The following is a 27957-nucleotide window of genomic DNA, read 5'->3' on the forward strand; positions in this document are numbered from 1 at the left end:
ATAACGAAATGAAATATTAAATCTGAAGTGGAATGAAAAAAAATATTCCACTTCATATTTGGTGATATGTACAACCTTCATATCCTGCAAAATAGAATAAATGGAACTATAAAACAATCATTTAACTTGATATGGCATCCAGACGAGATAATCAAGTAATAAACGTAACAACCCTAGATTTGGCCGAATTTTGCCAAATTTCGAATATTGTGCAGTATATGAAGAACAATTCACGGAACCTCGCATACAGTCATACCTTCATGTGTCGATTTTGAAAGGACCATCGACTCATGGAAATATCGACTTGTGGAATAGAAATTTCTTGGAAAGCTGTTTGAAGGGACGATCACAGCAACCCAGAAAATATTTTTTATATGGCAAAATTTGCTTCCATGAGTCGATGTCAAGTCATAGAAGATCGGCTCATGGAGGTTTGACTGTATATTCAATGGGCCGATATCCGAAGAACCGCTTTTTGAATAGGGCACTGCACGGAAACATCTCTTTCTCTTTCGTTCCTTATAAATTTTGACGTTTACTGGCCTTGTTGTTTTCTAATTTCATTGCAGCGAGAAAGAGACAAAGTAGTCCGTGCAGTGCCCTATAGAAGCCATTGGCAGTCATTGAAGTCATTTAAGGATAGGGTATCCAATCATGGTTTGAACTAGTGAAAAGCGTATCATGGTTTGAACCATTTTGAAATCAGTAGAAATTACCATCTCATTGGCAGGAAATGAACCTAAAACAGTATGAATGGAATATTTAGGTATACTGGAAGTGATAGAGTTTATTTAAACATTCGTACATATTGTTTAAGTAATAAAATAAAGCGATTTAAAAACGTCCTGAATTTGCGCCAAATCCCCCCCACCAGTGGCATAATTTCAAAAAGCTCGTAAAGGACGCATTTTATGACACAGGAGTGAGATCAATATATCAAAAGAACGCTATTTTCATCTGTAATCGATTGACGTCATCATACAATTGAGAAACAGTTTTAAATAGTTAAAATAGTAACATTTATACAAGGTAAAAACTGATCATGGTTTGAACTAAATTCGTACCATGGTTTGAACTTGTAAATGCAGTCATGTTCTGCTGCTGTCCGCTAGGAGCGCTGCATGCGCCTAGCTGGAGCATTTTGTTTACATTTCCAATATGAAAAAATCGCAATTTTCATATCGATAGTTTAGACGATTTTCATACGTTTCGAGTTACTAATCGAATGCGAGAAGATGCATAGTAAAACAAATTTGCTTTTCTACAGATTTCCTCAGCGTTTCATGCATGTGATTAGTATTATATTTAGGAGCTGCTAGCTGCTGCAGTAGTTCAAACCATGGTACGAATTTAGTTCAAACCATGAACAGTGTAGTTCAAACCATGGTACGAATCAAAGTTATGTAATTATTAAGTTTTTTCAATGAAACTAAGCATAAATATGTGCACCCAGGATGTTTTTAGAAAGATAATGAACTAAGCTTTCATACAAACTAGAAATCGCAGTTCTAACATGTCCCGTTAATGAAATAAATCAATTTTATTTTAACGGCTCATCTGGAACCCGCCATTTGGTTCAAACCATGATTGGATACCCTACTCCTCACGGAATCCGAATTTCAAAGTACTCGCGTTTTCGGGGGCACACAGGCGGGTGCTAAGCTGTCAAATTTTTGTTGCCACCAATCGAGCGAATGCCGACGGCACTAACACCAAGCCGTAGTCTATGAAAAATAAACACTGCAGTGAGTGAGAATGTTCTGAAACGCACAAGGTTTGGATAATGCAAGAAACAACTGTTTCTGCTAACCACAGAGTTTCTTCTACCAACATAATTATTTATCTGCATATTTTGCGTAAGGAATAAAGTGAAAACACTACATATTTACGGATTTGGTGTATTTTTGTTCGTTGCGATCTTTAATTTAATATGTGCTTTCGACACCACTCTCTCTTGTAAAAACGGTAAACAATACAAATTTTTACAAATACCATCACAATTTATAATAGTATATGAGCATTTAGACATTGGAGTATAAATTTATGCGCCAAAAAAGAGGGTACTGTCATACTTGCCAAACTCCATATGAAAAAAAATCCGTTGTCCCCCCTCTGGGGGCACACCACTCGATACGGAGGCGGCACGAAACTGTCAGTTTTGTTGATTTAGCGTTGCTGCGTCGCAGCATGCGTGTAAAAATAAAATCCGTATCGAGTAGTGTGCCCCGAAACCGCGAGCACTTTGAAACTTTGGATTCCATAAGGAGTGACCTTAAGGACACTCCTCACGGAATCCGAATTTCAAAGTACTCGCTTTTTCAAGGGCACACCAATCGATACGAAAGCAATGCAAAACTGTCATTTTTATAATTTCAGCTTTGCTGCGCCGCAGCATGCGTGAAATAATAAAAATGGCAGTTGTGCGTTACATCCGTATCGAGTGGTGTGCCCTTGAAAAGGTGGGTACTTTGAAATTTGGATTCCCTGAGAAGTGTCCTGAATGCAAGTTGATCAAGTTTAAACATTTTCTTTTTACAACTCCTGTTTTCTCCCATGACATACTTTTTGTTAAATAAGCAATTTGAGGGGGCAAATTCCAAAACATTCCTTTGTAAAAACGATGATTTTTTTGTTCCCAATAATATATTATTTTTAATAATATTTGTTACAGCTACAAAGCATAAATATAATTCAACACATTCTTGGAAGTTTCTTGGAACAGCGGAACGCAAATAGAACCTAGAACCTGAGACAAATCATGGGAAGAGGAAAAACAGTTAAATCGTAAAAGGTTGATGATGAGCTGTCAGATGCAATAACTTTTTGTTGTGAAGTATTGATATCTCATACATATATCTAAAATACAGGGAAGGACCGTTTAACCAAAAGTCAGCCATTTAACGGAATACCACTAGGCCGATAATTGTTTGAACGAATATGTAATTTGGCCAAACAAACCACCAGGCCGAAGTCCATCTGACCGAAAGTCAATCGGCCGATAATGTCATTTGGTTGAAAGGAACATGTGGCCTAAAATGTCTATTTGGCCGAACTGGTCATATGACCGAAAAAGTCGTTTAGCAGAATGGACCAATAGGTTGAAAATGCCGTTTAACCGAATAGGCCATTTGGCCGAAAATGCCGTTTGGCCGAAATGATCGTTCGACAGAAAGAGGTCATAAAGCTGAATCTGTCCTTTGACCGAAAATTTCATTTGGTGCAACGGAACGGGTCGGCCGTAAGTGTCGTTTGCTGAACGGGTCATATGACCGAAAAAGTAGTTTGAATAAGAATGTGAAAAGTGTGAAGTGATTAATGATTATTGGGAAGTGAGAAGTAAGAAGAGCGAAGTAGGAAGTGAAAAATAAAAAGCAAGAAGAGACTCACTTTTCGCATTTTTTGCACCTTATTTCTCACAGTGGAAAGTAACTTCTACTTCTGTTATGTTACTGTTCACATCTTTTCTCTCATATTTTCTAACTTCTCACTGTGAGAAGTGATAAATCGACATTGTTGCTTCATAAGAGCGAAAGTCAGACACACCCAACCAGAGATTGCAACATTTTATTGCAATATCGCATTAGTTTCGCCTACAGTTTGCCATAATTTGCGACATATGCACAGATTGTATTAAGTAAACGGAAGGCCCTTGCATTAGGTCTTCGGTCACGAGAAAATAAGAACTGGTTATGTGTTAGTGTCTACATTGAATCTAATTTTACGCTCCCCCATGAAGGAGTAAAATGCTGGATACTTCGACAACCTCTGCAACCATTCAAAATAATTCGGTCAAAGACGGGAATTGAACCCGAACCCTCCACACTTAGCACGTCTAGACTGACACGCTACCATCTGGACTATTGATATGATGGACATCTGGACTATTGACCAGATGAGGAACTACGCGACCAAACGCAATCATAATCCACGTTTCATGGTATGCGGATGTGACAAGTGGAAGGGTAAGTGGAATAAGTACCATATTTGTGTCCTTTTCCGTTACCAAGCTAAATGGAATCGGGAAGATTGTGTGGTGTGATTGTGTGATATCAGACTTTGTTATTCTTATGTTATTCATGAATAACAAATTTGTTATTGTCATTATGCAGTGCATTTAAAATAGCATCCCAACAACATATTTTGTTATAATAGTGAAAAAAATATTCATATGTTATTGTAAGGAAGGACAGAACAACAAATGAAGAACACTTTTTGCAATCGTAACAAAGTTTGTTATTCATTTATTATTTGCATTTGCAACATATCAATTATAATTTGATATTTCCTTTTCTTCTAATATTCTGCTATAGGTTTACCCTTATAATGGCAAAACAAGTCATTTTTGAGCTTTTTTCTTGAACAATGTCTGTTATAATTTTTGTTATTTCAACAACTATATCAAGAAAACTAACATCAGATTTGGCTATTCTGTTATTCATATGTTAATGCTAAGACTTGATATTCTGCTGCTATTTTCTTCTACCCGTGTAACCTTCCTGAAATCAGCAGAAAAAGTCAATGTCAAGGCTGGTAGCGATCAACGCCATTCAAAATAGTAACTTTAGTGACCAAAGTGGATGAAAAAGAGACTAAATAGTGACTTTCAGTCAGTGTTGAGAAAAAATTCAAAACCTCATGTATCAAACACGATGAATTAGATTTAGAATGATTACATGAGTTACAAATTGTACAACAATTTGGAAGCAAGCTCAAGCAGTATGGGGAAAAACCTCCTCAAACCTTTGTAAAAACCTCCTCAAACCTTTGTAGAATTTCTTGACATGGAAACCATTAGCCCATTCTGCTTACTTCACAATATAAATATGCATGAACAGTGACATAGAACCCCTTCAACAAGTTACTGTTGAAAAGCTATCAATAGCGTCTAGTGAAAAGGTTAAAAGGTTTTAATGAGACCTTGCAGGCACAAAGAAGTCAAGACCGACTTTTGGGCCAACAAACTCTGAGCCAGTGATCCCCAAAGTGCGGCTCTTTAAACCTTTTCCTGCGGCCCGCGAAGGATTTCTGAGAATACACTACATGTGGCCCATTGATAGATAAGCATTATATGACAGGTTCACATCATTATGAGCATGATGTTATCGCTCAGGGTTATGATAATAGCAAATTTGTACACACAAAAAACAAAAATTGTTTAATTAAATAATTTGACCTTTACATTTAAAAATTGTATTTATTTCATCAAAATAAAAGTTTATTTTTTACTGTGAAAATTATATTTTCAATTTGAAAGTATTTTTCGTCTGTTTATAATGTAAAATAAAAAGTGTTTTCTTTCAGTGTGAGTATTTCAAAAGTGTCAAGCCGCCAAGCAAAACACCCGTAGCCATCTGCCAAACAACAAAACAGACATCCAAAACAAAACAAACAACAAAACAGACAAAACAGAAATATCCTCAATTAGATTAAATATATCAGGAAAGTGGATAATAAATAGAAGGTAGGTCACAAAGATTTCAGTCACGATTTATATTTAATAAATTATTGGATATTTTCTGCATATTTTCCTATAGGTTGCCGCTGTGAAGCGGTATATTTAGCTGCATCGGTCTGCGCTGCGGGTTTCCCCCTGAGATAAACAACTTCGCATTCTCTTAAACTGAAATCGTTGCTCTAGGCTCGGCTCTAGGCTACAGGAAACGGAAGGTAAGCATTCAATCAAACTCAAACTTGTCCCGTCCAATTAGCAGGTTGAAGTCACTGGAAGTTTCACCCATCCTCGCCTTCCTTTGTTGAAAAAAAAATTAGAGCCAGATATGATAAAATTCTCACGACTTGAACCTGCCCATTGGACGGGACTAGTATTTATACAATGACTTCAGATATTTTCCACTTCCTCTTCCCCAGATCTTTCCAGTCAATGACGAGATGTCCCATTGGAATCACCCATACAATGTTAGAGCGATGGAAATGGATTTTTCAAATGGACCCAGAGTGTGTCGCGGGGGAACATCGCTGGCCAAATTTCGGATCTATAAAATACCATCGATAGTAAGTAGGAACATACATACATATTTGTTTACCATAAATCAATCGCGCAGTGCTATATTTGCATCTTGCCACAAAATAATTAATTATAGAGAATAAAATTAATTTGTGCTAATTTTATTCTTGTTAATTTTAGCGGAATCGATGGCAGTATTGTTGCTGACAAATAATCATGGTTCGAGAGTCGTCAGTGTTGGATCGGAAGATCACAGTTATAGGGCTGTCGAGGGCAAAAGCACCTGTAAAATCAACGTGTACCTAGTCAAATAATATCCATTATTGTATAATAAAATATGTCTATAAAACTGGTTTTCTTTGATTGTTTTGAGAAAAGCAACTAATAGCGATGATGTCATCATTTGGAATAACAATATTTCACTTTTATTTTTCACAGTGAACCTTTTTTCTATTTGACAGTTCGACAATTTATTTAAAAAGTTCAAACTTTTAATTTCAGAATAGCTTGCAGCTTTTAAACCATGGTTGCCGTAACAGTTACCGTACTTTAATTTTGAATACTTACAACTCTCTACGAAAAAGAACCAACGAAACTTTTTATTTTTACCAATGGTTTTTTTAATTCTAACAATGGTTTTTCTTTCTGTGTATTTAATCGCAGATTTTAAGAAGCAAAAGGTTGAACCACAGGTGAAAATAATGTGTCATACACTGCTCCGTAATAAGAATGCTTTTATTTTCCGAAACAAGTTAAGTTTTGGTGAAATCTAACCTAAAAAAAAAATGTTACCTATCCACGTACTTTACGAAAAATATTCAACGTATTCAAGAATTTTTCAGTGCTTAGAATCTCAAATAGATTTTGTTCATAATCGCGAACGTATTCTGTTCAGAGTTCCAAATGGATTCTGTTCAGAATACCATTCGAACTCTGTTTTCAGAATTGCAAATAGATTCTGTCCAGAACCTTCAAACGGAGTCTATGCAGAATCCCTTATGAATTCCGAACGGATTATGTTTGGGAACTCTGAAACAGGTTCTGCTCAGAATTCTAAGCGGACTCTATTCTGAATTATAAACTAATTTCGAAAGGATTCCGCTCCGAATCCTAACCGAGATACTCTTCAGAATCACGAACGGGTTCTCGGAACGGAACGAATTCCAAACGAATCCTGTTTAAAACCCCGAACACATTTGCTTAGAATTCCAAACGAATTTTGTTCAGAATTCCAGACGGATTCTGAATAGAATTCAAACGAATTCTACTCGGCATTCTGAATGGATACTTCTTTTGATATTTGCTACGATAAGTTATAGTTAAACCTTGGAAATAAAAAGACATAAGATCGTAATTAAAGAATCGGTCGACATATGATCCATTAGAAAAACAGTTTAGAATATTTTTTGCCAACTGATGTAGCGAAAAATTAATTACTCGTGTCAAGTCCGCTCCTGCAAAAACGGTTCTGAAGCTTGAGTCATTTAAAATTGGGACGCAAAAAAACTGATTTATTTCGGAGCCATATTATTGAACTAAAAATGTTACGTACTGAAAATGAAGGTTATTTATTGATCTTTGAAGAAAAAATAGCGGAAAATTATTCCGATTTCGTTTTAATGACATCTCAAGCTTTTCTTCGAACACCACTCATCATTTTTTGGACACTCTGTTGGATTACCTGAGCGGCCTTTTTCTCCACCATCTCTTCATCTCTGTCGCATCCTTAGACACCTTTCCACTCTCCTTCAACTTCTGCATGACAATTGCCCAAAATTTCGAAAATTTCCTTTTCGAAGAAATCCACCCCGTTATCTCGATACCATTGCAGCACTTCTCTGCTGTAATGACAGCTTGCCAAACCATGCCAAACTTTACAGGTCTTTTGTGGGCTTTAATGTACGGAAGAATACGCTTATTTAGACACTTCTGCTTGAGAATTCACAGTCTTGTTTGTCACGAAAACCTGGGATTTTTGTCCGCAGCAGCAAATACATTACCGATTCATTAGTTTTCTTGCGAATTTATCGGCAAAAACTTGCTTGGGACATCACCTCGTCCAGTAGTAAACTATTGTTCGGGTAGCTGCATTTCAACGATTTTGCGGTTTTTTAACCTGACCAATCGTGTTTTCGAAGCTAGTGTTTAAAACTAACTTTCGATTCGCGGCTTTCATTGTGTATAACTTCAAACAAAATGAACTAAAAGCACTAAGCACTAAAAGAGGAGGCATTTTACAACAAACTGCTGTCAAAACATTCCAGTTCCGACCACTAGGAGCACTACAGTAAAATAAACAGTGCGTGCCAATATTAAATGACTCATGCTTTATAGACTAAAAGTCAGCAACGGCGATAAAACCTATAGAATGGAATGACCTGACAAGTACATATTTTATTTTTTGAAGATTTGCAGGAATAAAAATGTGACGAGTATCGTGACACGCACAAAAAATATGTTTTGTAGTTCATCTTTAAAAATAATGAACGAAATAGTATTCGACATTTTACTAATACGCCTTACCGCGTATATTCAAAAGACGATTGCAAATACCACGCAGAAAAATTCCTAACACCTTGCCCAATCAAATAAGCTCTAATAAAAGCATATTTACAATGACATGTGTGCATATTTGAATCATTCACAAATTTATATTAGAGGCCTGAATAAGAGAAACGCGGATAGAAAATATGACTCTGCCAACACTGCATTTGATCTTCTTCATCAAAGAACAACATATGAAAAGGAAGAAATGGTTTATGTAGATAAAATCTCACAATCCGCTATTTTATGTGTCCACATCACATAACATTAGAACCCAATAAACAATGGAATTTCATTTCATAATCTATAAATGACTTGCATATATTATTGCAAACTAATGTAAAATAAATTAAATTTTGTTTATTTAAAAATGTCATAAAATCGAATTTGGCCGTTTTCAGTATCTGAGCCAATATTTTGGCTGCTTGACAGGTCTCCTGCTCGATTGGCTGCTGTTTTTTGACGGTTCGATTGGCGGCACATACCTATCCGCGTTTCTCTTATTCAGGCCTCTAATTTTTATTAAATTATCATACTTGAAAAATACGTCAAATAAAAGAACTATTTTACAAAGACATTGGGAGAAGACATTGGGAAGATAGAAATGTCACAATATTGACGGTTTAAATGCTCTTTTTTGACTTGCCTTCATATTTATTTCATATTAATTCTTCATATTTATTTACATTTACTTCATATTTTTTTAAAATTAGATACGATAATATCCAGTGTCTAAATGTTTTGAAAATAATGGAAGAATTTGTACTCAGATACAGAATATTCCACTTTTTTACAAGAAACGTGAATATCCCAAAGTATTTACGTAAACAGTCTGTATAAAATGTCATAGAAGTGATATCGTGTTCTGTTTGATGTCACAAACACCCACAATAACTATTTGCAAATCCTTTATTTTATATATTTGGGCATTTCACCAAATAATATGATGTGTGCGATAGACAGTATCTCTATATTCACCAATTAGGATGGTAACCACGGTATTAGGCGATGCGCGGAATTAGGGCAGGTTACGGTACATAAACTTCACATTAATAAAAAAAAACTCCTATTCCACGACGATCTTCTTTGCGAAGCGTGGATATTGATCAACACTGGGTTTAGGCCTCCAAACTATGATTTTGCTCAAAATAGTTGAAGTTTTTAGGGGGGAAAGTGACTTTAGTGACTGACCCAAAAAAAATGACCTAGTCATTAAAAAGCGACACGACAGGCCTGCAAGGTTTATGTTTGCGAATTTCACCCTCATGAAACAACAATGTCAAAATAAGGAGAAAATAATTAAGAAGCAAAAAATGACAAATGAGAAGTGAGACTTCTTACATATCACACCTTATTTCTCATTTCTCGCTACCCACAGTGAGAAGTGAAAACGAGAAGTGGAAAGTAACGGATGATAGTAAAAGACGAAATAAGAGATGTCTCACTTCTCTTTCTTATTTTTCAATTCTAATTTCTTAATTTTCTTTTCTAACTTCTCAATTAAAATTAATCAGTTCACACTTTGGGGTCGTTCAATAATGATGTCACAGGTTTAAGGGGGGAAGGGGGTCTTAGATTTTGTGACAGTACATATGCTAGGTATACAAAAAAGCGTGACAGAGGGGGGAGGGAGGGGGTCTAAAAAAAGCAAAAAGTAGTGGACGTCATAGTTGAATCGTACTGAATTATGTACTGTTCAACCAAATGACATTTTCGGCCATATGACCCGTTTAGGTAACGACATTTACCAAATTAGCTGGTCGTCCAAATCACCAGTTTGCCCGAGCGACATTTCGGTCAAATGTCATTTTTGGTCAATTCATTTGCAGTCTAATAACCGCTTTGGCCAAATGTCCAATGCGGACAAAATGAATTCGGTTAGATGACTTTTGGCGATGACAACGTGTTATTCAGCCGAATGGCTTTCGGCCAAATGACCCTTCCTCCTGAAATACTGATATGAATTTTTATTTCTTTTCTGCTGTGCAGAATTTAACGAATTGGAAACCTTTTTTATGACAAGAAGAATCTAAAATACACGAGGTTTGTGAATCATTTGAACAATAAAACAAACTGAAATTAAAAGAAGAGAAAACAAGAGAAAAGAAGAATTGTCACGCCACAGATCATCGTTTGTATTTTTCTTACTTAAATTCCAATTCCACTCAATTTACAATTTCCATACCCTTTTTTTCCAATTTGAAAAGTTTGAAACATTTAAATCTAGCAGATGCGAAGGTTCTGGGTCGTGCCCAGGCAAATAGAACAAAATCGAGTGAGCAGATGACAGATGCACTAAACATAAGCATGATTTTTGAAAACGTATGTCCAAATGCGAGACTCTCTTCGATTGCACTCTTTTTCGCTAATATCTAGGCTAGTTTAGCGTTTGTTACAATAGTTTTACCACAGCACGGTAGACAAAGCTATTTTCTTCAGATCTCTGCTAAAAAATCCGATGTAATTGTTGGAATGCTTTGTGATAATCAAGAAACAAAGTAAACAAAAGGAGCCTCTCTTTTGGTCATTTGACGTTTTCAACACCCATATCTATGGGAAGCGGTCGACGCAGATGTTTGGATGAAGGTGACCAAAGGCTTCTTGGGTATCGAGAAATCAGATTCTCGTCAACAACGCCGACAGCGTTTGGGTTGGTGACGTCAGTAAAAGAAGTTCAGCATCGGGAATGATCTTTTCAATCAATTTGGCAGGCGGCACTATTTCATTGGCTACTTACTGCTAGCCAAGTGCCACGGTTTCCTCGATTGAAACTTATTGCTTTAGCTAGACGTGCTGGGAAGCAATATGGCTGAACCAACTCCTCGGTAACCTCAGTTCTGGAGGATGCCTGTCCTTTGAGCGGTCGGAAAGATGACGTATGTTGCTAGTTTCAGACAAAGGTACGTAGCAATTACGATTAAAGCTCCAGAAAGTGGCATTGCTTATAGGAGTTTGGGCGGCCGAGAACAGTGCACAGAGCAATATCTATCATTAAAAACGAAATTCCTAGAGTACGATGTACGGCAATTATAGAAGTACTCTTGAATAAACCGCCTAACTTAAAGTTGACATAATGACATGTCGCGGCCGTATGGACAAATGCTCAAAATTATTCTCAATCTTCTACAGATTGTCGTTAACATTGGATGGGAGTGCAATGCACGGAAACTATGATGCGGATAAATTGGGGTAAGTCATTCCCAAAAACAAGTCGTTAGAGTACATATCCTGAGAAACAGCAGTGTCAAAATAATCCACCACTGTACTCTTCGTCGAAATCACCAAAGCAGTACATTTGTAAAAAAAATACGATACACTTTTCCAAACCAGGCATCATCAATCTATGTATGAGCTTTCGTCATTTTGTAGAGTCATGACAAATGTGCATGTGAACAAATCAGTGAAGTATTTAATAAAGTCAAAGCAAGAGAAGCACGCATCTAGGTACATGCTGCTCGCTTTTCGCGAAAGTATGGACTACTCGCACGACAATTTGGCAAATTGTAAAATGTGGACCACTCAACAGTCACTAACTTTGGAGAACATTTGTCAAGGATCCCAGTAGGCTTAATCGGCACCAAATTAGAAGCCGAAAGACGCAAAGAAAAAGTGTAGGCAGCGGTTTCACGATTTTCAAACTTTCCATCCGAGTTGTTACAAACAGGCTGATGGTGGCGTCTTAGTTTGCAACTTTGTAACGAGAGGACTGATAACTTCCAAGAAGACAGTAGCACCATCGCAACAAATTCCGCCGATGTTCAATCGTTTTACATGATGATATTGACTATGTTTGATTGCGTTACGTAGATGACTAATAAAGCCACGCCAAGATAGACAGCTTCCTTTGCAGAGATTTTCAAACACATTGAACAGTCGAAGCAGGAAAACAAATATCGTTTGTGGCAGATCGTCACAGGCGCGACTTGAAAAGCGACATTTCCACTGCGACCGAGGCCATCAGAGCCAAGATGGTTATAATGCCGAATGCTTGGAAAAATATGCAACACAACAGCAACAGCAACACATTTGTTTCGTTTTGTTCTGTGCGAATGTAACATGTTGTCACTGTGAAATTTTTTTGCTGTACTCTGCCTGTAATCGCATATTTGTCCCATCTTTGCTGGGTTTCCTATTCATATGGGGCAGATATGCGATTACAGGTAGTACTATCCTGCGAACAATTTGAAGGAGGCGCTCCACCTAGTCAAAAGTGACTAGACGTCCCGCATTTTTGTTATTTTCGCATTTTGTCGAACAGTTCATAAATTTTCCCACGAAACGAGAATGATCAAACTCACCCGCGATCTCACTTTTAAATTATCAAGTGATAAAAACTCGCCAGCGATTAAGAATCGTTTGAAAATCGTATCTTGATTTGAAGCATTTACCGTTACACTTTGCACTCTTTTTTGAACTTTGTTTACTACCATGAAACCATATCGTCAAAAAGAAGATATAACGGGACGTTTGACAATTAGCTGATATTAGAAAAAATTATTGTTGGAATGGAAATTCTGTGTTCATTATCGTTTGAGTACAAAATTTGAGAAGTTGTCGCCAGCGACATCTCGCCTCCTGTTTTCACGTGAAAAGTTTTCACATGAAAATAGCAATAAAGGGACTGAGGAAAAATTACTTCTATTACAGAAGCACAGAAGTAAAATTGAATGCCACTCAATCACAAATAAAAAGATGTTGTGATTTTAAATGTATTTTTGTTCGCGTAAATATTTGGAACATCCAAATAAACTTACCGATCTGTTTAATCTAAAGAAATTTAAACTATATTTGCTAGTAAAATTTAGTCAAATTTAATTGAACATCGAATGTTAATGCATTTGTTGTGGTTGATGAGGTACAATTTTACACGCCATTTAATTTTTAAACTATTTGCTGTGTAAGTATAGACAAAACCACAAAATTGCATTGCAAATTAATGAAAAGGAATAATTTGCCGCAAGAAACATTACAGCCCAATTTATTGAACATGGAAGATTCTTCAAAACTCTTTGCCAACTCAATATTGCTCGGGGAAGTTCAGCAATGGAATCATTACTCGTTGAATCGATTTGTAAATAAGTTCTTCGTACCCCCGTTAAGACAGATTTAAAGAACTTGCAAAAAATAGGATAATGACGCCACACAGGAGGTTTATGGAAGTAGCCAAGCTCAAACCCCGAACATTTGCTTATTCGGACGTGAAGACATCAATGGGATCATGTATGCAGCATCGAAAGTTGCCCAGCTTCTGCGAAAATTGCGTCGGATGGGTTTGAGAGAACCTCTGCTGAATATCTCAGTACTTTTTATTTAAGAAATAGCTTCTCGGAATCCAAAACTAAATTCACTCGCGTTTCCAAGGACACACTACATACAGAAGCAAAGCACAACTGACATTTTTATGTTTCGCATGCTGCAACGCAGACAAGTGGAAATAATGAAAAAGACAGTTGTGCGTTACTCCCGTATTGAAATCCGCGGGTAGATTTTAATTTGGCTTGTTCTTCATTTAACTCGAAGAAAAGAAATAAATTCATTGTTTAAGAACAATTCATGTTTAAGAACTTTTTGATCAAAGCATCCATTAGGTGAAGCTTCTACAAAATGGCGAGTGAAAGATTATTTCAGCAATAAGTTATCAAAAGGACTCAACTTGTCTTAGAACGAGTAATGGCACTTTAACCTAGGCATAAGAGCCAAGACATATGGCAGAAATAGGTACCTTTGTCTATCCCTGGAAGTTGGATCTGCAAGGAGGGATACCAGCCTTCTTAGCAATGTCCATCCCAACGTCACCTATTCATATACCCCCTAAATATGGAACGAATGGTACGGCTGTCCCCGTTCCATTACTGGCTGTGCATGTACAAAGACAAGACAAGACAAAAGGACTCAACTTGTTTTTTTAGTAATTTTTTTTAATAACATTTCAAACGTCTATTTGTCGAATGAACAACCATTTAAACCTACACTATCCAAAGATAGACCAGGCTTGATTTGATGAAATGATAATATAACATTAACTTAATAAAACTACCCGCACCGCACCCAACTGGTGTTTTTTAGATTTTCTTACAATTCTGCAAATGTTATCAAAATCTGTGTATTAACTAGTGATATGCAAAATTGTTGAATTCTAATACAAATATTGTTTAAGACCCTACAATTTTGCAAGCATTTCATACAATATCTTTATATACAATTCTTATAAAATACCTTCACGTTTGCTGAATAAGAATCTAGCCATTTCGCATTTGTCAAGTTCTTATACAGATTGTTGTGGGTTCATTTATAGAATTGTAGCAATATGTAGAACCGCTGGTTTGGTGCAGATCTGATTTCGAAAAGAAAATCAGAACAGAATTAAAAAGTATATGGGTCCCGGAAATATCTTGGATGAACTTCCCGAAACATTCTAAACAATTGCATTGGAAATTGTAGCATTGAAATAAATCTAGGGGAAACTGGGGTAATATGCACCCCCGGGGCAAAACGACCCTTTGACGTTTTTAAGAACATTTTCGGCATATTTTCAGGAGTGTTTACAACAGAGCATGTAGTTCGAATCTCGAACTACGAATCTAGCAGTAAACATTCTTGAAAGTATGTCTTAAGCACCACCAAAAAAGCTAAAAGGTCGTTTTGCCCCGGGGGTGCATTTTACCCCAGTTTACCCTACACGATTCAGATCGCCTTGTTGAAAATAGGATATTTATATTCTATTCGTCTATTTGACGAACCAAACTAAGAGTTGGTTGTTTCTCTTACCTGTGAAATTGTTTCAAAATTGACAAATTGCTGTTGTTTCATAAACTGTATTCATATTTAGAACAAAATGAGCCAAATATGTGCACTTTTCTGAGATGCGCCGCGAGCCGCACGAAAGATATGGTGGCCCAATAAAGAACTACGAGCAATCGTTTGGATACACTCAGCGAACTGAATTATCGAAATTCACAACTGGCGCCTCATTAATCTTCGACAGATTATTCCACCAACAGTGCTTCTTATCTGAGGCAAGTGGTCCACCACCAACGTCCATTTTCCTCAGTGTAGGTCTAAGAAAGAGTAAGCTCTTTTCTAAATTATGCAATAAAAACTGGAATGATTCTAGCGATTTATCATGCGATTCACCATTTCTTTCAACTTATTAGTCACCGAGTAAAATTGTATTGCCGTCTGTTTTTTTTCACGGAAATTTTACTTAATATCCGTAGAAGCTAAACCACTCTGAATTTCAAATAGTCCCGCTGTTGACGGAAATTGAGTTAAACTTCAGTGAAAAATAAAACATAATACAATAAAACAAATACAATTTTACTAAGTCACTGAGTAGGTAAAAGTCTAGGATGTAAAAGTTAAACTGTTACCTTGGCAACTGGTGATTAATTCATGTATGCCTCATCAATCGCAGCAATCCTGAACAAGCCTTTCGGAATTCAAAACTAAATTCACTCGCGTGTTTTAGGGTAAACCAAGATGAATACACCACTAGGTGTTCCAATCTGCCAAATTCACGATTCAGCCATCTTGGATTTTAGTATGGAAGAGCCAGCCGGTTTGTTTATGTTTTGCACCGGAAATGAATTTTTCACCCCCGCCTTCTTCTCGTCCATAAACTGGGCAGATTGAAACACCTAGCTGTGTATTCATCTTGGGGTAAACCACTCAATATGGAAACAATGCACAACTGTCATTTTAATTATATCACGCATTTTGCGATGCAGCAACGCTGGAATAAAATGATGACAGTTGTGCGTTTCTTCCGTATTGAGTGGTGTTTGCAAACGGAAATATATTTAAATTTAGATTCCGGGAGGCTCGAAAGAAACGGCTAAAAATGCTGGTGAAAAACAACTGAAAATCTGCTGAATGTAAACCGAAACCACCAACAATTCTATCGTCCCTCAAATCCTTCAGAGAGAGTTTAGTCAATAATTTTGTGGTCAAAGCAGAGAAACATCTGGCCAAGGTCAAGCTTTGTTTCAGATTAATTACAGTAGCTGCCCAACAGGGCATCGACACACTTTTGTACCGTTTTGGCTCAAATTCCGAACGTGACTGTTATTCCATACACTGTCGTTTTCATTTTCGAGGATGGGCACGCCAGCTAGTCCGGGAGAACGTGAAGTGAAAAAAACTAATTTCTGCATCGAAGAGCAGACAATTTGTTAGTGTGGGATCGGTCATGTTGTAGAAGCTTATTAAACGAAGCATAATTATTTCGCGTTGGATTGATTGAAACACACAATAAATATTTAGTTACTATGGTGACTTCCCATGGATTACCTCCCTAACTAACCAACTAGGAGAACTGTACCGGACTGTGCTAGGACCAAAATTACACACGAATTCAACATCCTAGGAAAAAAACATACGAAAAAAGTTTTAAAAGAAGCGAGTGTTCCGAATACGATCGTCGATTACCATAATTGCGCAATATAAATATGGGATAAGAATCAATTGACCAACATTTTGACCTTATAAACTAGATGCACACAAATCATTCTTCACCACGCTGCGTGCTCATGAGACAGCAAAGTGCTTTTAAATTCATTCATAATTAGTTCTCACTCCGCTTCATCGGATTTTTAGAGTTGCCATAATTGGACTCTGGAATAGACTACTGCCAAGCATTTGTGTTCCAAAATCAAAATCAATATTTGGTAATAACTCAAACCTCATTACATAAACAATTTTTTTTTCAAAATGTTGCGAAAAAGAAACTGTGATTAAACTGCACTGCAATAAAGAATTCATCTGTAAATTACACTTTTGGACACGCTAAAGAGCCGTTGCGAAGCTTATTTAAATTTGTGTATCAACCATAGCGCGGCTCGGTTCCAAAACGGGATCTGTTTGCTTCGCCTAACATTGGTATTTGTTCGGAGATTATTGTTTTTCGTTTAACTATGTTTCTGGATCCTGTATACACTCTGTAAAGTCTATAAATTTACGTGGATAAAATTTCATACAATAGGGTTAGTCGAAAACGGGGAAGAGGAAGATATATAACTTGCTTGCTAGTGGCTTAAGGTGTAGAAAAAGTGTTCAGTTTTCCTTGGTTGTCAACTTGATATGAAGGAAAGGATATGGGGAATAGAGATATTTGGTTATATTCTTCTTTTGTTCAATATGTACGGTTTGGTTTTGCGCCATATTAGCTCCGCTGGGAGGAAGCTGATCAAGAGGAGGACTTGTCGTCCTTCGCCTCGGTCTTGCTGTTAGAACCTGGCATCATATTTGTGTTGATAAATACATCTTAAAATTCCAGTAATCGTTACCTAAGTCTCTACACTTTAATACAATATAAATGCATACAAACACTTACAAGGGGGGCTCCTTTTCTCTTAATCTGATCTGTTGGTTGACTTAGTTGAGTCCATTTAATATGTGTATAATAAGTTTCAAACACATCTGCGTTCAGCGATCAGTTTTCTTCCTGTGGAAGTTGATATTCGAAACGTCACCTTGGGTAGCTATGAGTTAGTTTAAAAATATTCTACATTACAAGCAGACCCGGCGTTCTGTTTCCAGAGCACCGAGCGATAGATTATTGTCCTGTGTCAGCTTGTTTCTTCCTGCCTACATATGATGTAAAACATAAACCGGTCCGAATGCCGCGGCTAATTATTTGTGTGACATTTAATATCTTACAGGGTTGTGCCCGTACACGGACTGTATGTACTTATTGTCCAGGTAGTACTGTTTCTTAAGGTAGTAGAGCAACTTACGCAGTCGGGCAGCGCAGCGAAACTCGTCCTCCGTGTAGAAGGGATTCAGCGGCCGGGCCGATGTCTCACTGGAACTGTCGTAGTAGGGGAACTCCTCGGGCGAACCGCCGCCGTACGTTCGCGGACGGCTCTCGAAAGCGGCGCCAGTGTAGCGCGGTAACTCGGGGCGGCGCGGAACCCCACGTGGACTGTAGACCGGGAGCTCCCCAACTGCTGAAGGGAGAGGATGCTGCTGCTGCTGATGATGATGAGGATGGGGCTGCTCGAAATCCGATGCCGTCGCTAGTGCCGTCGCATCGTCTACAAACGCCGGCGGTAGGCTGTCGTAGTCGCTCGGGTTGGGAGTAAAACTCGACCTTTGGTTTGAATGGGAAAGGGAAATAAGGAAAATTTGTTAGTAAATCTTACTTTAACACTACTGAACATGTTCAACATCCCAAATAAATGAAAAAAAGCTACTTGACAAAAATCCCTACCATTTAGACATGCAAAAATTCTACAAAAAATATATTGCAACAACAAAATACAAAATTCAAACAACTAACACGTATTTTTGAAAAGTGATGCGTCACAAAATACAAAAATTGGATCAAAAATCTACATTCAACTGAGAGTCGATGTAAACAGCAAAAATTCAGAATGACTTAATAAAAAAGTGTTTATAAACATCCGTGACAAAAATATCTTGTTGTTTTCTTGTTAATGAAAACCAGAAAATCATAATCGATGTAGTTTGTTAAACATATATGCATAAGTCTTCCACGACACGTTCTTCGACGTCAGAGTGGCTGAGAACGCAGTACCGCTAAACAAAGTGATTCTCCAAAATAGTGCTCTAGAGTAGACGAATAAAACAAACAGAGCAAAGACTAGCTACTATTCCTCGGAAAATTGTAAGCAGCGATGATTGGCTGTTCGTGGAAATATCAATCCCTGAATTCTACATTCAATTGATTCAAAGCGGTAAATGTGAAACACTGTTTAAAATGAAACGTAGTCAAGTGTTTCAATATTTCTCCATTCCAGAGCTAGCTTTATCATTTCTCTGCACAGAGAAAGAGTGTAATACCATCATATTAATATTGTTCTTACCCGAGCAGGAGCGACAACCTCGATAACAGAAATTGGTATGAACTAGCATAATAGGTAAAACCAAAAAATAATACCAAAAATTAATATGCAGAATACTTTAGGCATAACATGCTAGGTATTTCAGTACCAAACGAATAATAATTGGTTATGAATTTGGTATTGAAATTCAATTTAATAACTAAGTATGCTCAAGTATTATGCATATTAATTTTTGGTATTATTCCTTTGGAATTTTACCTCTTATGCATGGCTAGTTCATAACAGAGTATTGTATAAATAACAGAAATAGGTATTATTGAGCCAATTTCTCCTGCTCGGGTATGCGTACTTGCACAAAAAATCACGCGGAGTTTCACTATAGAAAGGGACAGCCGCGTCAAACAAAACACCGCAATGCTACTCACTCATAAGAAGCCAGTAAACGGGTTACATAAAATACGGTGGTACCTCTCCTGAAGAACACGCCGCGTGCAACATCCGACCAATTTTCTGGACTACCCGCTGAACGTAGAATGTTCTTTACCGAGCACCTGGTGAGCTGCAATCTGCTGTGCCGAAAGACTATCAGATTGTTTATAGAAGTCTTCATTAAAACCAAACAAGTCATTTTGTCGAATAGGTCATTTGACCAGCAGATCATTTGATAGAATAGGTTATTTAGAAAGGCCAGTTGGATATAAATGTCGGTTGGCCGATCACGTCATTTGGTTAAAAAAGTCATTTGGCCGAAAATGCCGTTTAGCCTAAATAATCTTCTGGCAGAAAACGTCCACTGTGAAAAGTGAAAGAGGGAAATGAGATGTCTCACTTCTCACTCCTCAATTCGCCTTTTTCAATGTTCACACTTCTTACTTTTCACTGCGAAAAATAAGAAATGATGAATGAGAAGTAAGACGTTTCACGTCACACTTTTTATTTTTCAGAGTTAGAAGTGAGAAATAAAGAGTAAAACGTGGGACGTCTCCCTTCTCACTTTTCACTTCTCGTTGAGCAAAGATGAGAGTGAGGAACAATGAATGAGAAACGAGACGTCTCTTCACTTCTCACACTGGACTACTCGCTTCACATTCATCATTTATTACTTCGCATTTCGCACTTTTTCACATAAAGAAGTGTAAAATGAAGAGTGAGAATTGAAAAGTGAGACGTCTCACGGCGGCGCTTTTGGACAAATCTCGCTTAACTTTTCAAAAGGACCTAAGTAACATTTTTTTCATGAATTTATTTGAATAGCGCAATTAACAGAACAACATGAAAGCTTTTGATTGCAGTACTCAAATTAATTCATGAAAAAAATGTTACTTAGGTCCTCTTGAAAAGTTAATCGAGAAATGACCAGTTCGGGAAACGACATTTTTGGCCATATGACCCGTTTAGCCAAATGGCGCTTTCCGCCAAACGACCATTTCGGCTAATCGGCATTTTCAGCCAAATGACCTTTTCGCAAAAATTCGCAAACCTGTTCGAGCCAAATGATTTATTTGGCCATGTGGTTTTCGGTCTAACGGTTTGTTCGGCCAAGCGACCCCTTCCCCAGAACGAATTAGAGTTGCTACAAAAGGTCGTGTAGACATGGAGGAGAACCAAGGACAAAAAAATATGGAGAAGAACTGAGGGCAAGAGACAGCTATCCATGCTCTCAGTTCACTGCGTTATGAGAGAACTCTACTGCCATTTTTGCGCATCCTTCTGATCAGTCAGCCAGTTATTGACTCTTGATACTTAGCTCGGAAAACAAAACGTCGAAAGGGACAGAAAGTTGAAAGGACGAACGGTAAAAGTAGAAGGAATGGAAGAAGAAAGAAGGAAGGAGAAAGAAAGAAGATAGCACAAATAAGAAGGAAGAAGAATGAGAAATGAATAAAAAAGGAAGAAGAAAGAGAAAGAAAGATGGAATAAAAAGTTAGTATGACTAAAGGAGAAAAAATGAGGAAAGCAAAAAGTAGAAGGAAGAAAGGAAGAGAAACAAAAACAAAAAGGAAAGACGGAAGTAGAAAGAATGAAGAAGAAGGAAGAAGAAAGAAAAAAAGTCCTTTTCGCCCTTTTGTCTCTTTCGACATTTTTTCCCTTTCGAAGTTTTGTCTTTTCGACATTCTGTCCATTGCAATCTTTTGTTCTACCAGCGCCTGTTCTTCCAATTAATGTAGCACGATCATCCGTTTCAAGGTGATATAATACTGAATTTGATCATGCATCGGTACTGAAGTTCAATCACATTTCTGCATATTTTTATGAATTGCGAATTCTATTCCGAAATCTGATCTCTGCACAAGAAAAGATTTCATTTCTTTTGACGTACTGATTTTTTTACACAGAACTTAGATCATCCAGAGTTTTCAGCAGACCCACAAATTCGTAGCCACTTTATTCCTGATGGATAAGTGCTTTAGTGCTTGGAGATTCATGTTGTCAGTTTCCAAACCAGCCTAAGGTCCTGAGTAGCACAATTAGGACCGATTAGGTTGCAGAAACTCATGTATGGCAGGGTTTAGTTGTACAAAAGCCATAGTAACTCGTTTATGACAAGTGTGCTGCTTAGGGCTGAATGAGTTACGTTTTATCATTTTTCCTGAATTTTGACTCCCGTAACTCCGTACTGGGTTTTCAGTGTGACGACCAGATCACTGGTCGTTTACATCAACCCTTACATTGTATGACTTTAACTGTTCATTGGGCTTCGACCCGAACCCTGGCTTGTTCTACAATCTTGGTTCTATTCTTCTCCTGAGAGAGATGTAGGAGATTGCCTTCCAGCATCCCAATAATGATGATAGGTTTCCACGATGGGGCTTAGGGAGATAGTTAAAACACTACGAACACCGAGATAAAATTAGAAGGAAACTTGAAGCTCAAATCGCTATATCTCAGCAGCGCGTTGAGCGATTTAAAAAAAAATCTTTCAATGATCTTTTACTCATCTCAAATAATTCCATCCTACTGAAGTTTTGTGTTTAAAGGGGTGCTCAGTTTTCCCTCGAATTCTGTGAGTCACGACGATGCCAATCAAAAAATTGTAGAATACGGTTTACTCAAAAAGTTCTAGCATAGTTCATACTATTCCACAAAGAAATGCCACATGAACTTATCGAACAGAAGCCTTTGGAAGGGTATATCATATTAAAAAAAAAATAAAACAAAACAACGTTTAAAATGACTATATTTATGCTATTTTTCAAACGACCTTAAACCAGATTGTGTTTGTAACTAATTCAGAGGAGATAGATAACGTAATACAATCAATATTTCTGCAGTTCTAAGTTCTCCAAATCGTTCTAGAGTTTAGATCAGTTCATCAACCTGGTCAACTTCGCTCTATATAACAATGCCGTCAACCCATCAAACCTACACATGTCCATAGAACCTTTGGGTGTAACTTAGAATTGAATAATTTGTAAGTCGGGTGTTCTAAATTCTACAAAGTGTTCAGGAGTTCCGATCAATTGACCTTTCCCGTCAAAAAATATTATTCGCTCAATTTATTCTTTGGATTATTTAAGGTCAACTTTCCCAAAGAACCCATATTTTTTAACGCCTCTAACTATTTTAAAAATCGAAAACAAAAACCGAAGAAGTGCTGCACGTGTGAACCGGCCTGAAATTTTTTTTTATTGTCTTCGGCCCTTGACCGGTTCACCTCAAGGGCCTGAAAATTGCACCCTATGTTCGTTCAAAATCGGGCCAATATTAAAAACAGCACTGCTTTCAATTTTTTGTTTTAAATTTTAAAAATACTATAATGGGCGTAAAAAAATATGGGTTCTTTGGGAAAATTTACCTTAAATAAGTCAAAGAATGGACTGAGACAATAAAACGAGATACACTTTTTCACGGGAACCGTCAATTGGTCTACCAGGTTATCTTCACTCTGTACCACACCAACAACGGATTGAGCATAGAAAAGCTACATGGATTGAACATTGCTAACATAGTTCTCCGAAATTTCGTGCGACCCCCTAGGAGGTTTTTGGATGAAATACAGGATAAATAAATTGACTTGTAAAGGTGATCTACACTTGGTGTCAACGATTAAGCAGCTATTGTCAAACCCCCATAGCTCTATGGCTGCCAGTTTTTCCGGGAATCAACTTCCCGGGAAACGGGAAATAAAATCGAAATTTCCCGGGATTTCCTGGGATTTCCCGGGATTCCGCGAAATAAATTTGAGCGCTTTAATCGAAAGAAATTTATTCAAAATTGTTATTATAAATAAATTTTGGAACTCAGATTATTTCGCCTTAGAACTGTTTGAAAGTCAATTTTGCAAAGTAAAAAAGGTAGGTAACTAGCCAATTTGTTTTTCTTAGGTTGAATAAAAAAAATATGCCGCATACTTTATCTGTTGCATAAAATTTGAATATTCCTATCTTTCGATAAATTCTTCAAGAAGTGCATTAGCTGATATAGCTGGTCCCGATCGATTGTATCATATGCGGCTTTGAAGTCGATAAATAGATGATGTGTGGGCTCGTTGTATTCACGGCATTTCTGCAATACCTGACGTACGGCGAACACGTGGTCTGTGGTAGAGCATTCACCCATGAATCCCGCCTGGTATAGCCTCACGAGCTCTCTTGCAATTGGTGCTAGTCGGCAGCATAAAATTTGGGAGAGTACCTTGTAGACGGCGTTCAGCAATGTGATTGCGCGAGTCAATGTGATTGCGTCGAGTCAAGCACAAGACACTGAAGACGACCACACAGTTGTGGTCGAAATACGTATCTGCAAAGATAACGAAAATTAACTGGTGGAATTAAATGGACAGTACTTAATTCGTCTTAGACGGTTTAGTACAGTTCTTCCGTCTCTTCACGGTCTCGATCTTCTTGCTGGCGCTTTTTTCTCCGGAAAATCGAGTTTTGTCTGTTCAGCGCCCGTTTGTATCGTGCCTCGTTCGCCCTCGTGCGGTGTTGCAGCAATCTCGCCCATGCTACATTCTTCTCCTCAACTAACTGCTTGCATTCGCCGTCATATCAGTCGTTTCTCTGATCCGGGGCCACCTTGTCTAGTGCAGCGGTTGCGGTGCTTCCAATGGCGGATCGAATATCTCTCCAGCCATCTTCAAGAGACGCTGCGCCTAGCTGCTCTTCCGTTGGGAGTGCCCCTTCCAGCTGCTGCGCGTATTCTTGGGCTAGTCTATCGTCTTGTAGCCGCCCAATGTTATTCCGCAGCGTCCGATTTCAACGCGTGTTGTACACCGTCGAGAGTTTTGAGCGCAGGCATACTGGAACGAGGTAGTGGCCGGATTCAATATTCGCACTGCGGTAAGTGTGTACGTTCGTGATGTCGGAGAAGAATTTACCGTCGATTAGAACGTGGTCGATTTGGTTTTCCGTTTCTTGGTAGGTGATCTCTATGTGGCCTTCTGGATATTCTTGCGGGGAAAGAAGGTTCTTCGGACAACTATTTCGCGGGAGGCTGCTAAGTTCATGCATCGTTGGCCGTTGTCGTTCGATACCATATGCAGACCATCCGGTCCGATGTCCGGTCTATACATTTCCTCCCTTCCCACCTGAGCGTTCGCCGATGACGATTTTGACGTCCCGCAGTGAACATCCGTCGTATGTCTGCTCCAGCTGTGCATAGAACGCTTCTTTCTCGTCCTCGAGTCTCCCTTTATTTGGGCAGTGCACGTTGATGTTGCTATAGTTGAAGAAACGGCCTTTTATCCTCAGCTTGCACATCGATGCGGTTGATTGGCTGCCACCCAATCACATGTTGGAGTATCTTACCCAGCACTATGAAGCCGGTTTCCAGCTCTTTGGTGGCGACACAGCTTTGGTAGAAGGTAGCCGCTCGATGCCCGCTTTTCCACACTTTCTGTCCTGTGAAGGAAATCTCCAGCAGCGACACGACGTCGAAGCTCCGGGGATGTAATTCATCGTAGATCATCTTGCCGCAGCTTGCAGTTCCATGTTCCAAGCTTCCAATCGTGATCCTTTATTCGTCACCTAGGACTTTGCCGATTATATAGAGTCGTATTATCTCTTATATTGCTCGTAATTATTGGTTTTACAGACGGCTTATTGAGTCTGAGCAAACCTCCTGTCTCGTCGGAGGGCCGTAGTGTCAGGTCTGTTTTGTGTCCCGCCTGACACCAGGACTTGGGCTTGTGCGCTGTGAGCGGCACATGGTCGCTTTGGTGGGGCCTATTTCCAGATACATGTTGCTTTTTATAGGAGGAAAACAAATAAAACCTGTTAAGGAAGTGATGACGGGCCTTGATTTAGAGTTTATGAACCTTTGCTCTTTGTGTGTCTGTCGAATTTTTCCTTGAAAATGTCCTCTATTTTAAGTGTCTCTCGTCTTTTTTGTTTTTTGTTTGTCTTCCATTACAGATCAATGCAAAAACCCGCCATTAGAACAAGTCAACAACATCAAATCAATTTTAGAACCCTAAAGCCCCTAAAGCTCCTATTGTGTATTTGTGATCCCTAACCTCGAGTCAGCCGCTTGTACCTCGGTCACCCAAACTAACTCTAGCTGTAAGAAGATTTGAAAAATTGTGAAATTGTGAATTGTACAAAAAAAGCGAAATACTCGGCTCCGTAACGCCAAATGGCAAATGAGCGTTCCAAATAAACGCAAGATTAGAAAAAAAAGAACGTGAACCATTTACAAAAGAGATAACAGCCCTTTTAGTACGCGTGACGACCTTAAGGCCTAAACTCCAGTGATTTTTTGAATGAAATGAAAAAGAACAATTGTTGAATGATCATGAAATTCGATTATATGAATTACAATCAGAAACTGAAAGCCCATGCTTTAAGGAATTCTTGGTTGAGCTGGGATGCAACAAAATGGACCACAAAGGAAGAGAAAACTGGGCATGGACCATCTTCAAAAAGAGATAACAACCCTTTGGTTGCGCATGTAGAACTTAAGGCCTATACTCCTTCTTGGAAGACCTGAAACGGAACAGCTATTAAAGGCATATCCAATTTGGTTTACTAGATTAAACAGGACACTAACCATTTAAAAACAAAAAGAGCCCTTTGGTTACGCATGTCGACCCTAAGGCCTATACTTCAAGGATATCGGCCCTTTGGTTATGTGCGTAAATCTTAAGGTCTTGGATACGCGTGTAGATTCCAAGGTAGAGGTGTGCGCCGCCGCCACCGACAGTTTTTGGCACGCCGCCGCCGCCGACATTTTTTCATCGGCGCGCCGCCGTTTAAAAATGGTCACGCCGCTAATTTATAGTTTTGAAACCTGCAGAACTTCGCAGAATTTTTTGTGGAAATTCCGCTGACGTAGAATTTCTCGATTGATATTCTTACAACATTACGTTTTCCGTTGGAATTTAGAAAATCTCTACGCTAAAACTATGACGAGCTTGCAATGAAAATTTCGAAGCATTTCCTGCTGAAATCCATAGAATTTCTCATTTAAATAAAGTTTTTGAACGGAGAGGGTAGCTAGTCCCAAGCCCCATTTATTGTGTTTTCTGTGCAACTTCGCAAGTTCTAGTAGCAACTACGAATTGTGCAGTCATAATGCTCATGCTCATGCTAAATAAAGCTTTTGAACGGAGATACATTGTGAGGCAGAGAGTTATTTGTTGTTAGGCACAATATGTTATTTGATCAAACAAACTACTTGGCACAAAGTTTTTTGGCCAAAAATGTCATTTGGTCGTAAGGGACATTCAGCCGAAAATGAGGTTCGGTCAAACAGTTCCCTTGGCTTAAAAGGTCGGTTGGCCAAAGAGCACATTTCTCCGAGAAGGCCCTTTGATCAAAATGGTCATTTGACAGAAAGGGCCATTTGGCCGAAATCCGAACACTCAGCCGAAAGTATCATTTGGCTGAACTGGTTTTGTTTTGCCGGAAAAATCGTTTAGCTCAGCGGCTCTCAACCTTTTTTTGAAAGGTATCCTATCGAACTTTTACGTTCATTGAGGTGCCCCTTATTTTTTCCCTGATTAGGAAAATAATCATAACTCATTAGACATATGGAAACGGACTTAAAGACTAACGCAATATATGGATCTTCAGAATGTTTTTTGAAATCTTCGTTGGTCTCTGCAATTTTGCAATTCAAATTAAGTTTATACATCAAGCTTCCTATAAGGCCTTGGTGACTTCTCAAGGCTCCCGAGCTTCTTAGAAATAGACTTCCGCGCTTTGTAAAAAGAGGCTTTCCAGTCTCCTGTAAGGAGGCTTCACAGTCTTTTGAAAGGAGGCTTCCTAACCTCTTGAAAGGAAGCATCCCAGCCTTTTGACAGAAGGCTTCCCAGCCTCTTGAAAGGAGGTTTCCGAGTGTCTTGAAAGGAGGCTTCCGAGCCTCTTGAAAGGAGGCTTCCGGGCCTCTTGAAAGGAGGCTTCCCAGCCTCCTGAAAGAAGGCTTCCCAGCCTCTTGAAAGGAGGCTTCTCAGTCGCTCGAAAGTAGGCTTCTCAGCCTCTTGAAAGGAGGCTTCCCAGCCTCTTGAAAGAAGGCTTTACAGCCTCTTGAAATGAGGTTTCCAAGCCTATTGAAAGAGGAGGTATCCAAGCCTCTTGAAAGGGGGCTTCCGAGCCTCTTGAAAGGAGGCTTCCCAGCCTCTTTAAAGGAGGCTTCCCAACCTCTTGAAAGGAGGCTGAGGCCTCTTGAAAGGAGGCTTCTGAGCCTCTTGAAAGGAGGCTT

The 27957-nt window shown here is 38.5% G+C and overlaps 1 protein-coding gene and 1 long non-coding RNA gene across 2 annotated transcripts in view; one reads left to right on the forward strand and one right to left on the reverse strand.

Annotated features, from left to right (window-relative positions):
- Nucleotides 1-5223: 5223 nt before the first annotated feature.
- Nucleotides 5224-6314, forward strand: LOC134224906 (uncharacterized). Its single transcript, XR_009983104.1, has 4 exons — nt 5224-5461; nt 5535-5667; nt 5869-6012; nt 6146-6314. It is a non-coding gene; the product is annotated as an uncharacterized LOC134224906 (long non-coding RNA).
- A 10934-nt stretch (nt 6315-17248) lies between these two features.
- LOC134224907 (uncharacterized) overlaps nt 17249-27957 on the reverse strand; it is a 164296-nt gene continuing 153587 nt past the window's right edge. Inside the window, exon 5 of the mRNA XM_062704554.1 lies at nt 17249-18599. Coding sequence (XP_062560538.1) covers nt 18155-18599 — 445 coding nt within the window. The 3' untranslated portion in view covers nt 17249-18154. The remainder of the gene's footprint in view (nt 18600-27957) is intronic.

Source organism: Armigeres subalbatus, chromosome 3, assembly GCF_024139115.2.
Source record: "Armigeres subalbatus isolate Guangzhou_Male chromosome 3, GZ_Asu_2, whole genome shotgun sequence".
Taxonomy (NCBI): Eukaryota; Metazoa; Arthropoda; class Insecta; order Diptera; family Culicidae; genus Armigeres; species Armigeres subalbatus.